Source organism: Meleagris gallopavo, chromosome 3 (assembly GCF_905368555.1).
Source record: "Meleagris gallopavo chromosome 3, MGAL_WU_HG_1.1, whole genome shotgun sequence".
Taxonomy (NCBI): Eukaryota; Metazoa; Chordata; class Aves; order Galliformes; family Phasianidae; genus Meleagris; species Meleagris gallopavo.
In genome coordinates this window covers 45,786,195-45,799,403 of record NC_139406.1, presented here as the reverse complement: position 1 = coordinate 45,799,403, position 13,209 = coordinate 45,786,195, and the positions used below count along the sequence as shown (strand labels likewise).

The 13,209-nt window shown below is 36.8% G+C and overlaps 2 protein-coding genes across 10 annotated transcripts in view; both read right to left on the bottom strand.

The window, feature by feature from the left end:
* Positions 1–11,319, bottom strand: part of AKAIN1 (A-kinase anchor inhibitor 1) — a 33,974-nt gene extending 22,655 nt beyond the window's left edge. For 5 of the 9 annotated variants that reach the window (XR_014882432.1, XR_014882434.1, XR_014882431.1 and 2 more), the window contains exons 1-2: positions 2,168–3,368; positions 416–475 (exon numbers count right to left, since the gene is read on the bottom strand). The gene's annotated coding sequence lies outside the window, so the exon portion shown is untranslated. The other 4 variants (XM_085220822.1, XM_085220818.1, XM_085220819.1 and 1 more) reach the window with 4 other exon arrangements.
* Positions 7,393–11,322, bottom strand: ZBTB14 (zinc finger and BTB domain containing 14). Its single transcript, XM_010708732.4, has 2 exons — positions 11,233–11,322; positions 7,393–10,773 (listed from the first exon to the last, which is right to left on the bottom strand). Exons 1-2 carry the CDS (start codon positions 11,233–11,235, stop codon positions 9,430–9,432), a joined length of 1,347 nt encoding a protein of 448 aa, XP_010707034.1. The 5' UTR covers positions 11,236–11,322; the 3' UTR covers positions 7,393–9,429.
* Positions 11,323–13,209: the final 1,887 nt, after the last annotated feature.

Below are 13,209 nucleotides of genomic sequence, written 5' to 3'. Positions count from 1 at the left end.
TTTAAGAGCAAAAATGTAGTAGCCATAACTGGTGCATATATTACTGGGAAAAAAAATGAAAATCTTCCTGGATAAACAAGTAAAGTATTACTGGCTAAAATAACAAAACAATACTAGTAGTGATATCAAGTCCCTTATAAACAGAAAATATTTAAATATTAGCACTTCAGATGTGGACAAAATGACTTGTTGAAAGTAAAGGAGATAAAATTGTGAGAAATATCAGAGAACATAACTCATTTCTAGGGAAGAACTTTTCACTGAAAGAAGGCAACTCTGGACAAACAAGGCCTTCTGCAGCATCAGTACACAGCTGTCGAATTATATTTAAAAGTCCTTAATATGATGCACCAAATGAAAACACATAAATATCTCTAATTTTTATATTCAGGCCTTCAAATGAACTCATACTTACTTCTACCCGGAAGGAAATCAAAGCCACTCATTTTTAAAACTTCAAGTTTGCCAGAGAAGCCTAAATTAGGAAGACAGAAAATAGATTTTAGCATGAAATCAGCTGATATCACCTGATGAAATAGAGAATCCGTTGCTTCATTTTTATTATTGGCAAAAGCTAAAATGATTGCTTGATTTTATATTATTTTCAAAAGTATGAGACATCTCAAAAAAACAAACAAACAAAAAAAAAAAACACAGCACAAGCCTCCAAATGATGTTATTCCCAATTTTGTCCCCAAAACAACAAAACCAGTAATAAAGCACATACATATCTCTCTTCAAAATTCCCCAAGTTTGCCACCAGAGGATTTTGCGTAGAAGATGTGGATGTGTCTGGTCCTTTCTGTTGCCTGATTGCCTCTCACAACAAGTGCTGTGCTTTATCCCCTTGCATTGAATGTGGTGCCAAAGTTGACTAAGTCCTGTCCATTCTTCCTCCTGACTATCTATATTCTCCTGCCACTTAACTTAGATCAAATCTAATGAATTACTTTGACCATGTAGGCCAACTTAAAGCTAACTCACTGAAGCACTAAATTACTGCATTACAGAAACTCATACAGTTGGTTTATCCTAAAGCCAAAAGAGCCATTAAATCTGAGGCAAACAAGAGAGAGGAAACAGGTGCAAAATGCACCACAAGAAAAGGGAGAGGACAGAAGAGGAGAGGACAAGAGAGGAGAAAATGGAATTATCCCTCTTAGCAAAAATTTGCAGTTTTACTATGGCAGGCTAAGCACAAAGCTGCTATCCTATGTGGCAGTTCCACAGTGCCTAAATTCAATCTAAATTGGAGCTGCTCTTCCATTGGCTCTAGCACTGAGGCAAACATGGAGAGCTGTACTTCAGGGAGCTAACAAGCTTAAGGAAAAAATCGTCTCAATACAGTTATTAGTTTTCAAGTGGTTCAGCTCTCCGTAATGCGGTTTGTTGAGACTTTGCAAGAGTGATACTGTTGGAACAGCAGTAAATTGCAGCAACCACAACTTAGGCTGTCTTCAATCTCCATGGATCTGAAACCTCAACCTCCTTTAAGTTTTTCCCTTAACTTGCATACAAGGAAACATCTCATGATTTAGCTCTGCTTTGGATATGAGGCCTTGTGCATTACCTCTCTTTGTTATCATCTACAAATGATAAATATATTTGAGTTAAAGAGTACTAGGCCTGTTCCTATGCTTTTTGAAAATGAGAACAGATTTTCTATGGTGATAGCCACTAGTTGATAAAAAAAAAAAAAAAAAAAAAAAAGCACAGAGAATCCATTATATTATCTTTATGAAAATTGTAAGCGTAGTAAACTCTACATAGAGAAACAGGTGAAATGTCATTCAGCCTCACTGAAAAGACTTCAGTGGAAAGCATTCAGCAAGAAAAAAAAAAATACATGTAACTTAGGAATGGGATTTTCTCCAGATGAAGAAAGAAGGTGGTTACGAGCAAGCTGTCACCCATTTCACTATGGTCGAAATGAGAAGGTCCAGCTCCTTCCCCTTCCTTTCCTCTCATCCTTACCCCTGCCCAAATACCTTCCCCACTTGCACCTGCACTGACACAAAAGTCACTACACCTCTGCGAGCAGAAAAGGAAGGTAGAAGAAACAAGACTCCCACTTTAAGCAAAATTAATCTTTACCACACAAAATCTGCTTTACTATGCTGTAGGGAAACTGTTAGGTCATGACTTGAACTGGTGATTGAGCACCTACCTAGTGAAGGAGAGTGGCTGACCCAGGGGGCATGGATCAGCCACATAATGGGCTCAAGTAAGGGCCAAACAATGAAAGGAGAACATCTTTTGGACCTACGCTGCTTCCTGATGAATGCTGTATAGCCAGAGATCCCCTGTACCAGTTGGGTGAGTTCCATTCTTCTTTCTGTATACGACTATTGGCCTACCTGCAAACACTTTACCTGGAATCACCAAGAAGTTGTCAGAAGCAAGTTCTTCATAAGCAGAAAACTATGCCTTATGAAGACTGTCTTCTCAAAAAATGAAGTTTAAAATAGAAAAGGAAAAAAAAAACCAATGCTAATGTTTTGAAAGAAACTTAGAGAAACATTCCATTGCAAATTTCCTTTCTAAACAGCAAAAGCCACTTTCTATTCACTTTACCTCTTAACAAAGTAATCAGCATCTGAGGGAAAAAAAAAAATTATCTTTAATGTGCTAAGCACAGCTCAGGAAAAAGTTAATCCTTTTTAAAAGGAAATGGGAATGGGGGAATGATACTGGGCTTATTTAGGACACAAGGAAAAGAGATTCCCTAGTATACAAAAATGGGATTAAATGCTGCTTAGACATAGTCAATACCACTAGACACTTCTACTGTGATAGATATATATCAAAACATACTCCATGGTTCTCACACTCAGGACAAAAAATCTGTATGCAGATTTTAAATGTTGGAGGTTAATACAACATACACAAAACAACAAGCATTATCTGAGGCTACTGACTTTGTAAGCAAGTGAAAAGCTGTTCTTAAATATAACTGTATTTACATATAGCAAATACAAATTTGCATTTTGTTTGTACTAGAGCTGAATAAATGTAAGTTTGAGAATATTTTTCACAGTATATTCTTGCTTTTACTCCAACTCTTCTCCTGTGCTTTGCCTATGCAAACTTAAACACAACAGAAACACATTAACAAGCTTTGACAATATGCCAAGTAGGACAAATATCTTCATCTGAAGACACACAGTCCTGAAAACTCTGTAAACTACAATTATGCTGATGACAAGTATAAAATTACCAAAAATCTGCAGATAATTGATAATTTCCCCCAGAGAGGAACCCTGCCTGAAGCTACACGGTATTTAGTGTTTACATTTTTTTTTAATTTCAATTTCTAGAGCAAAAGGAAAAAATGAATTTTTCATCTTAGAGTGGAATTCTAGCAGATGACATCCTCTTGCCTGAGTACTCTGCAATGCCACTGCAAGGATTTGTTCATACAAGCACTGCTTCTGGTATCTGTGACCTTGAAAAAAAATCAGGAGCTTCATTAGTGAAGAATGAAAACTTCAGTATTTTTGTCTCTAAAATATTCTAAAAATTGATCTTCCCCACGGCTAACTTGCTTGTACATGTAGATTACTCAAATGTATAAATAGACTGCTGGGAGGAAGTCAGAAAACCACAGAAGTAAGCAGTGTGCTTTGTTGTTGTCATGATGTTTTTTTGCCTTTTTTGTGTGTGTCTTTAAATTAAAAAGAATTGAAATTATCATTTATCACAATTCTCATAATTTTATGATTCCACTAAGACCATCTACATTCAGTGCATACTTCAGTAGTTTCTTTTAGTTCTACATTAAAATTCAGCTTTAAATCTAAATACATGCACAGTATGCAATATGCTCCTACTGTCCTATATATATTTATTCAAAGTGGTCAACATCATGAAAAAGAAAATACATTTGGAATTTCCATTCACTAAGATTTTCAATATATTGTTAGTACCACTCTTGGCTTACAATCTTGTTGTATCCTTTCAAGAGCTACAGACTTTTAAATGTACATAGATATCCCAGGTATATAAACATTTTATATAAATATATGCATATGTACCCTACAAGGAATCTGGGATACAGGGATATCAAAGGCTGTTGACCAAGCCCTTTTGATATCCATGCTTTACTTTAATAATAAATGTTTTAGACTTGGAACAACTTTATTCAGAAGGTCTACGTGTTTTTCAAGTTTATCTTTCTTTATAAAATTAGATACTTAGCTGCAGATTGTTGAAAAACGAAAGACTTCAGTCTATTTCTGTCATAAAGAGCCCTCAGCTCTGTTCCTATCAGAATTGTTGAAGGTCTTAAAGTTTCAGAGCTTTATAAATATCTGAAGGAGTAAGGCCTGCAAATAAAAAATATAAGAGGATAGTGGAGAAAAATACTTTCAAAAAGATATCAATATTATATAAATCACTATTTTTAGATATTCTATTCCAGATCTCTTATATTACATTTAAAAATCATTCCTGTGAAAATATGTCTCAACTATTACAATACATATTTAACAAAATCTATTCATGGAAATCCTCCATCTGCTCTGAAATGAATGCTATTATAATTGTTTTAGTTCTATATGGAGACAAATGACTGATCAACTGCTGTAATGGAATTTTTAATGAAACATGCACATTTCTGTGCATCTCTTACTGAGCATACCACTGTGATCTGTGGACTAACAGAATGAATATTTTTTTATCTATCTCTACCTTCTAGGTGAAATTATGCTGTACTGTACTTCCTTGTAAATGCTTACTTTCAGGGAAAAAAAAAATGTTGTTAGTGATAGATGCACTTTATTTCAGATATGTACAATTTCTGTATGACAGAGAAGTGTCTAAAATTTGATAAAAGACTTCAGAATAGATAATCTGTCTCTAAAAATACATTTTAAGCTTAGTGTAGACTTTCTGGTACCACCTGATATATTATTCTGTACCCCACCCAATTCTATTAATTTAAATATCCTTTCTCACTGGAATTAAGAAGGCACACCTAAAGCTATGTCTGGATTAGAAACCAGAGTCAGATCTCCAGAAGAACTCCAGGTTGGGTAGCTTAACAGCAAAATGCTGATGAGTTTTTAGTATTCTGCAGCTTACACGAACAAATAGAAGCTGAACACTTCAACATTTTGCTACTGAAGTCAGCATGAGGCACTTGCTTTCACATGACATCAACATTTAAAACTCTGATCTCTAGGCCTAAACCATATTCTTTGCAATATTAGAGCAGAAAATGAAAACTAAAGTTCACAGCTGTGAATTGCTTAGTATTCTAATGTTTGTTTAAATATTGGTAAGAATTGTGTGTAGAAGAGGGGTTGAGTGTGGAAAAGGGCTGGAAGGTATTCTTTCCAATGCCCTCTTTGTTCATTTTCCTCTTTAGTAAACACCTGTTTTTAAGAGCACACACTTAAGATTACAGAATAGCAATTACTTCAAATATTTCTTTTCACCCTAATCAGAACTTTTATATATATATATATAAATATATATATATATACACATATAGTCCTGTTCATACAAACAACTATTCATTTCTAAGCTTAATTTTAATACACGCAGACCTCCACTGAAGCCCCATGGTCACCTGCCACCACAATATGTTCAATATGAGACAAAAGACTAAAAGTTTTTGTTATTCTGTGTATAATAAAGACATCACTGGCCTAAGTTTCAAAAACATTAAATAGAGAAATGTCTGTTTAGGAATAATTCCGTGCATGATATTTTTGTTACTTAATTCTTTAGCTGCAAACAAAGAAAACCATTTTATTCATATCTATTGCAATTTTAGCCATCCATGTTTCTATAGCACTCATCATTCTTTCATGTTAACCTGTCCCTTGTCTGAAAGCTTTGTTAGAAAACAAAGTTTGTAAGAAAACAAAATATTAAGCTAGTTCAGCACCGATAAAGTCAACAGCAAAATTCCCATTAATTGGTCAGAATCTCACTCACTATCTTGTGAGCTCTGAAAAGAAATTGCCATCCTTCTAAAAGCAAAAGTAAAACTTTGCCATTTTACCATGCTGGAAAACCGCTATGGCTTGGAACTGCCATACATCTGCTTCTATGCATAGCATCTTCTGGTAAAGACAGGAAAGAAGTGTTGAGCAGCAGTGTCAGGAAGCAGTTATACCTACTTGAGTTTCACAGTCAGATCCCCAGAACACAAAGCTACTATCCTTTCAGATCATATACATATAACAGGATCAATTTAGGATACACTAACAATAGCATACAGCTAAGGTTACCTTGACACTTCCTTTCTAAGACCTTTTCCAGTACTTCAAAATTATTCCAGGCCCTGTTTGGAATAGAGATATTTGGAAAGGGAAGAAAAGTCTATTAATTTTCACAGAAAAAAAAAAAGAGAAGTGAAGTGGAAGGAGAAAAGGAAAAAGGAAAAATAAAATTTGCATCATTAAAACACACAGTTCTAGCAGAAACCTCCAATGAAATTCTCAACCTAATAAAAATAACAGAGCCTTTGCCTTCGTGATCAATACCATCATTCTCTGGAAAATGCAGTGTTCTTCTGGCTCCTCTGCAACCAAAACTAGTAGAAGACCTATGTGACTTTTGAAACCTATGACGTGGGATTAATTCCACTGTTTTCACTTAAGGCCAATTCTCACATAAAGTGTTTATGCCATGTACAGGGCATGTGTTACAATAGCACCTGTTTCTGTCTCTGAATTCTGTCCCTGAATATCAATCTGCCTCAATTTTAAAATGCCACAAACATCACACAGCCCTTAGAGCTGTAATCTTATATAACTCTTACAGCTGTAAACTGATGCAAAATCCAGTGTTATCACATGTTCAGTTGCTGGTCTTTTAATGCAAACCTGCTTTTCCATACGATTGAAATTGACAATTCAACTGCTTGTGCACAAACGTCAGGGGCAATATATGTATTTTTTGAACTGTAGGCCTTAAGCTTTCCTTTCATTCAAGCACTCATTTATTACTTCCCCAGCAACCTAAAAAAAAAACCCAACACCAAAGTTAAAGAGCCTCTTCAGAGGTTATTCAGTTATCCCTTAGCTTCAAGGCAGAATGAACTATACTTCAACCATTCCTAACAGATGTTTGTCTAACTTGTTCTTGAATATCACCACTATCAGAGATTGCAGCACCTCTGAGGCATTCTATTCTAGTAATTCTTTACCCCTTAAAAGTCCTTCAAATGTCTAATGTAAATGTTCACTGCTGCAATTTCAGCTAATTACCTCTTGCACTCTTCTTAAGAGACCTAGAGAAAATTTAGGTTTTTCATTTTTTATGTTTTTGAAGTCTTTTCACAACAGATTTATTTTATGCAGGCTTAGCGACCCCAGTTTTAACACCTAAGAAAAAGTAAGTGAACAAAGTTTTAGACAAGAAAACATAACAAGACCAATATTCTTAGAAAGAAAAAAGTAGATCCCATTCTGGACCTACTATCTTTATCTGTGATCATATACAATAAAACATTTTAACAATGGTCATTTATCATGTTCCTCAAGAGAACCAATAAAATGCAATGAATACACATCCTCTGATGTTGCACAGATACAAAATGTATAGTTTGTTTACAAACTAATATTACTGAATGTAAAATGAAGCAACATTTTAAAAAAATATATTGGTAAAGGTCCAAAGTTTACATTTTCTAAAATATTAAATTCACGTTTTATTTACAGACCAGCCTTCAAACGATTATTGGCATTTTAAGATAATTGCTTAACCTGATGGGTACATGAAAAAAATGAAGCTGTATAAAAGCAAACAAACAAAACAATAAGCAAAGTTTCATAGAACAGTTCCAAAAATGCTATTTTCAATTTCTATTTAGAAATGCAAAATGTGATCTACTACACAGTAACTTACCAGAAACTGGTCTAACACTTTCATATGCTATAGATATCGCAAATGATCAATGTTGCCCAATCATGTGCCAAAAATAATGCATTTTTTGCCCATTCCTACTTCAAATGAAGTGTTGACAATAGTTGAGTATTTACAAATTTTAAATAAAGGCTCGATATCCCTTTGGATCACATTATCACTATTTTTGTGTCTTCTCTTGTTAACTACACATAGCAGACTGCAATCCAAAGATGACTTATTTTGTTGACTCTGTGAGTTAACAGTTAAACTAGCAGCAGCTTGTCTGAAAAAAAAAAAAAAAACCCAAAAACATGACAGGAAACTCTAGGTAACAGACTACAAGTGAACACTGATTCTGAATCAATTAAGACTGAAATCACCCAATGAAGACTCCCTCTTGCTGAGTGGCATTTTGTGTCAGAAGGTGGAATTCTTTAAAAGTAAGCAGGACTTACAAGCTGGTACAACCAGCTAAGATAGAAAATCCCAGTCTGAACACTGCTGGCTGGTAATGCAATAGGCCATGGCTGTGCTGTGTGGTCCGGCAGTGGATTTCGGTCACTTGCCAGTGCAGTTAATCTTCCTGTGCTGCTCTCTTCCTTTACTGTGCTAGGTTAGGTGAAGTGAAAGCTGTATAACAGAAGCTATCATGTCAGGCTGTAAATGAGCTTTAAATCATTTCTACCAGGTCCCATTAAGGAAAATATCTCTTTCTCCATGCTGTACCTTTTTTCTTTCGTGGTTCTGTTCCATATCCTGGGGCCTGCATAAGACTTCTGAATTAACACAGAAACAAATAAGTCAGACACTTTTCCTCATACAAGGGACTGGCAAGTGCAACGACCCTTCTTTGCCAGCCTGGACCACGGTGAATAATGTAGTACTTTTAGGAAAGCGAGTACTTCCTATTTAATAAAACTTGCCTCCTCAATTAAAATGAAAGGATATTTGAGGGAGTGGAAAAAAAAGAAATTTAATTTTGATCATAGTTCCCTGTTGTACTAACCTCTAGCACCTACCTTAGGTATTAAAAAAAAAAAAAAAAAAGAATTAAAAAGCATAGGGAATCATTGCTTGTTTCTCAAGAATTTTAAGCCTAACTCCTTCAAAATTATGAAAAACAAGTATTTCCTTTCTGTGTTTCTAATTTTATGAGCTATCAGCACTTTTAGACATCATTCACTGATTTTGATGTCTATACTGTATGCAGTATTCCATACTCGATTAAGCAAAACATTCTCCAGTGATGATCCCTGTTTTATAGAGAACTTGATCATAACTTTAAAATAAATCAGCTATTAGTGCATTATACTGCTAATGACAACAAAACTATTTTATATCCTAACAATACCCATCTCTGAATTTTTTAAAATACCTAACTGAACAATGCCTTCTGTCCCTATGTAGCATTCAAATCCTCTAAAAATAGTTGTGTTTTTTTTTTTTTTCCAAAAGATAATTATTGGTCTAAAGTATACCAACAATAGATTTTGTTCATTTTAATATCTTATATTATTTTTTGATAAAGTTTCTGGGTGTTTTTATTTTTTTTTTTTTTGAATTTTTTTTTTAACTGCAAGCTATAGTTTCTAATTGCTGCTCTGCTTCAGCAGCCATAGCTGCTGCCTGTAACTGTTCCGTTTCACTCTGGATGGAATTGGCTGTAGTAACTTGTTTTCTTTCACTGTGCATATTGTTCTCATGCCTCTTTAGATCCGATGCTTTAGCAAATGCTTTAGTGCAGGAACTGCAGACAAAAGGTTTCTCTCCCCGGTGTCTTCTTTCATGGTCTTTGAGGTGGGACTTGTGCTTGAAAGCTTTATCGCACATGTGGCATGCAAATGGCCTCTCATTACTGTGAACTCTTTCATGCTTTTTTAGGTCCGGTGCACGAATAAAAGACTTTCCACATACCTCACAACTGTAAGGCTTGTAACCTGTGTGTATTTTCAGATGCTCTTTCAAATGAGCTTGTGTGGTAAAGCCCTTCGTACACATTTCACAAACAAATGGTCTATCAGCAGTGTGTAGCTTTTCATGTTTTCTCAGTCGTGCTTCATCAGAAAAGGTCTTACCACAAGCCTGACATACGATGTGTTCCCTGTGACCATAAAGCAAATATTCAAACTTCATATCCCCAGCCGCTGTCGTCCAGCCTGGTGTCTGTTCATCTTTCACTTCACTTATGCCATCATTAAATGTCAAAGCCTGAGGGGTTTGAGATCCTAAGTCTTTTGATTCCGTTGTTTCCATAGGCTCTACTTCTTGGCCATAGCAGTTTACCTTTCGAACCTCTTCACTTCCCAACTCCTTCAGAATCGCCTCCTGAACTCTCAAGGTAGTGGTTGGTGATTTCCCATCTTCCTGACTGGGGGGAGTTCCTTCCACTGTCACATCTGATGGACTGTCATCGTGATCTCCAATCTCTTCTACCTCATCATCCTGGGTATCATTAGGTTCCCCAATAGGACGGTTTATTTTCAGACAGTACTTGCTCTTGGACTGTGTGTTCTCCTCAGGACTAGATACATCACGTTTTTGAGAGCAGAGTTTATCCAGAAAACGAATACCAAGAATCTGGCCTGAAGACATCATCAAATTTACATCTTCCTTCTTAACAGAAATCTTTGCGGTGTACATGTAATTAAGAACTTCCTCAAAAATATCAGAACGAAGAAAATCTATTTCTATTACTGAGGAACTATCGACTTCTAGTTTTTTGAAAAGCTTTTTGAAGTAGGTACTGCAGGCAGCAAGCACACACCTGTGTGCTCGGAATTTAACATCTTCAACCACGATAGCTATGTCACAAAATTCTCCTTCCAAACGTTGTTCATTTAATGTTTTCAAGAACACAGTTTTGTGATCATCATCATTATATTTAATGGTTTCAGACATACTGATGAAAAACTCCTGTAAAATAACAAGGGAAAGTTTTGGGATAAAATAGATTCAGTCATAAAATTCCACCAGCTGATGCCATTTACGCTCTAAAACAAATGAAATATTTGGCTTAATATGGTCAGAGAAGCCCCACATTACTTTGAAACCTCTTTGGAAATTACAAATAAAGACTATTGAAAATATAAACTATTGCAAACATAAAAATATTCCCTCGGATTATAAGCTTTATAGAACACAACTATTTATAATGTGTTTTCTTTGTATTAAGAAATTAATTTACTTAAACCTATATATTGATTCAGTCATCCAAAATTGAAAACTTCTTCTGAGAAGTTGAAATTTCCTTTAAATACACGACCCAACAGTATCAGTAGTTCTTACAAATGAAGTAAATATTTGTAGTGAAAACAGCATAGAAAATGTGGCAGTATAACAAACTAAAAGTGAAATATGAAATACAAGCCTTACCATGAACAATGCAGGAAATTTTCTGAACAAACAATTATTAAATATTTGACGGATGATTAACCCTTACAATGGGCCACCTTCAGCCTGAAAGACAGGAAAATATTATCATATTAAGAAATGATAAAATCTATTTCACATTAGCGCATTAAAGCACGACATTTTCAATTATTTAAAATGATACCAAGCACAGTGCTAAAACACTCAGTTATTATTTAGACAGAGTCTACAGATGACTGCACAAACTCATCTGATGATAGTTCTGTTGCCATAAACCATGTTTACTCTCTGATGGCTTCTTTACTTCTCTGACTGCTTTCCTGCTACTCACTTTTCCCTAGATCCAAAAGCCAGGAAAACCTCTACAGGACTCCACAAAGTCATTCTATTAGTCCATCAAAAAGAGGGGACAGTTTTCTGCTGAGTGAGGTGAGCAAGACCAGAGAAGAGAAGGCAAAGCAGCCCTAAGGATGGCACATTGGGCCACAGATGAATGCATGTCCAGAAACACCCAGGATATCAGATATCAGATTTCCAAACAAATGGTGGAGACGTTTGGCACAGGAACACTGAATAATACAGAACTGATATTATTCAGTCCCAGTCTCCAACAGGCAGCCCTTGTGATAGAGACAGGAAATACATGGGGGAGGAAGGCAGTCATTGAATGGCTTAGATTGGAAAGGACCTTAAAATCCTAAAGCTCCAACCCCCCTGCTATAGGCAGGGTTGCCAACTACTTGATCAGGTAAGCCAATATTTGTTTCAGACACCTCCCTCCATCACCTGTCATGCAGCTACTGGGAGTGCCACTCCTCAGTTCCTATTTACTCTTGACCAGATATTAAACGGAAGCAGCTGGTAGGTATGCAACTTCCACCCCTTGGCAACGGCTGTTTAATATGATGTGGAAACATTCAGCATCAGACAGAAGTTTTTGCAAGCCTGGCATTGCAGCATATGGCACGACTGACTTAAAAAAAAAAAAAAAAAAGAGCACAAAAAAAAAAAAAAAGAAGAAACGTTAAAATTACTTGGGCTATGCAATCAGATGTTAAGATTGATCAGAAACGAAGTGAAAGTCAGAAAGGAAGTGTATAAGTATGTGAAACAGGCAAAAGAAAACTAAGAAATACTGTGTGTGTTTTCCTGGGCTGCCTTGCTCTACTGATCTAGGATGAGGCGTCATTAGAATCAAGAAACTGAATTGGTAGGTACCCTTAAAGGCCATTCAGTCCAACCCTCCTGCAATGGACAGGGACACCTATAGCAGATCAGGTTGCTCACAGCCCCGTTCAGCCTGACCTTGAGTGTCTCCAGGGATGAGGCATCCATCATTTTTCTGGGCAACCTGTTCCAGTGCCTCACCACCCTTATAAAAATTTTTGATCCTTATATCCAATCCATCAACCCAGTGCAGATGATGGCACGACTAACTATTCCAACAGGATTCAGAGCTCTTTGCAAGCTGGAAAAAGCCCTGCCTTCTTTTTGAACACACAGCAAAGTGCCACTGCTGACAATCTAGCAGTGATCCCTTCTATTTGCATTAAACAATACACAATTTTGCTACGATTCTGTTGAGATCTGCTAAACGGGAGCCAATTACGGAAGGATTAACTAGCTGAAAATCGTGTTGGTGAGCACACAGGAGTTTGGGATCGGGGAAAGAAACCAAACTCTGTAGCAGTGTGCAGCAGGCACCAGAGTGGAGAACTGCAACAGACTGGAGGAGCACCCCGTTGCCACCGCATTACTTATTGCACGGGATGAGCGGGGCCGTTCGTCCCCTCACACGGCTTTTTCACCGCTGTGACCACGCCTGCTGCCGGGACTTCCATCTGAGCTCGTGACTGTCGCCGCGGCTCCTGCCGGCGCCGGCTCCCTTCTTTCCGCAGGACAGCTGCGCACCGTGCCCGTGCCCGCCCGCAGCCGGGCGCACGCCCGCTCCACGCACCCGCCGGCGAGGACGCGGCGCGG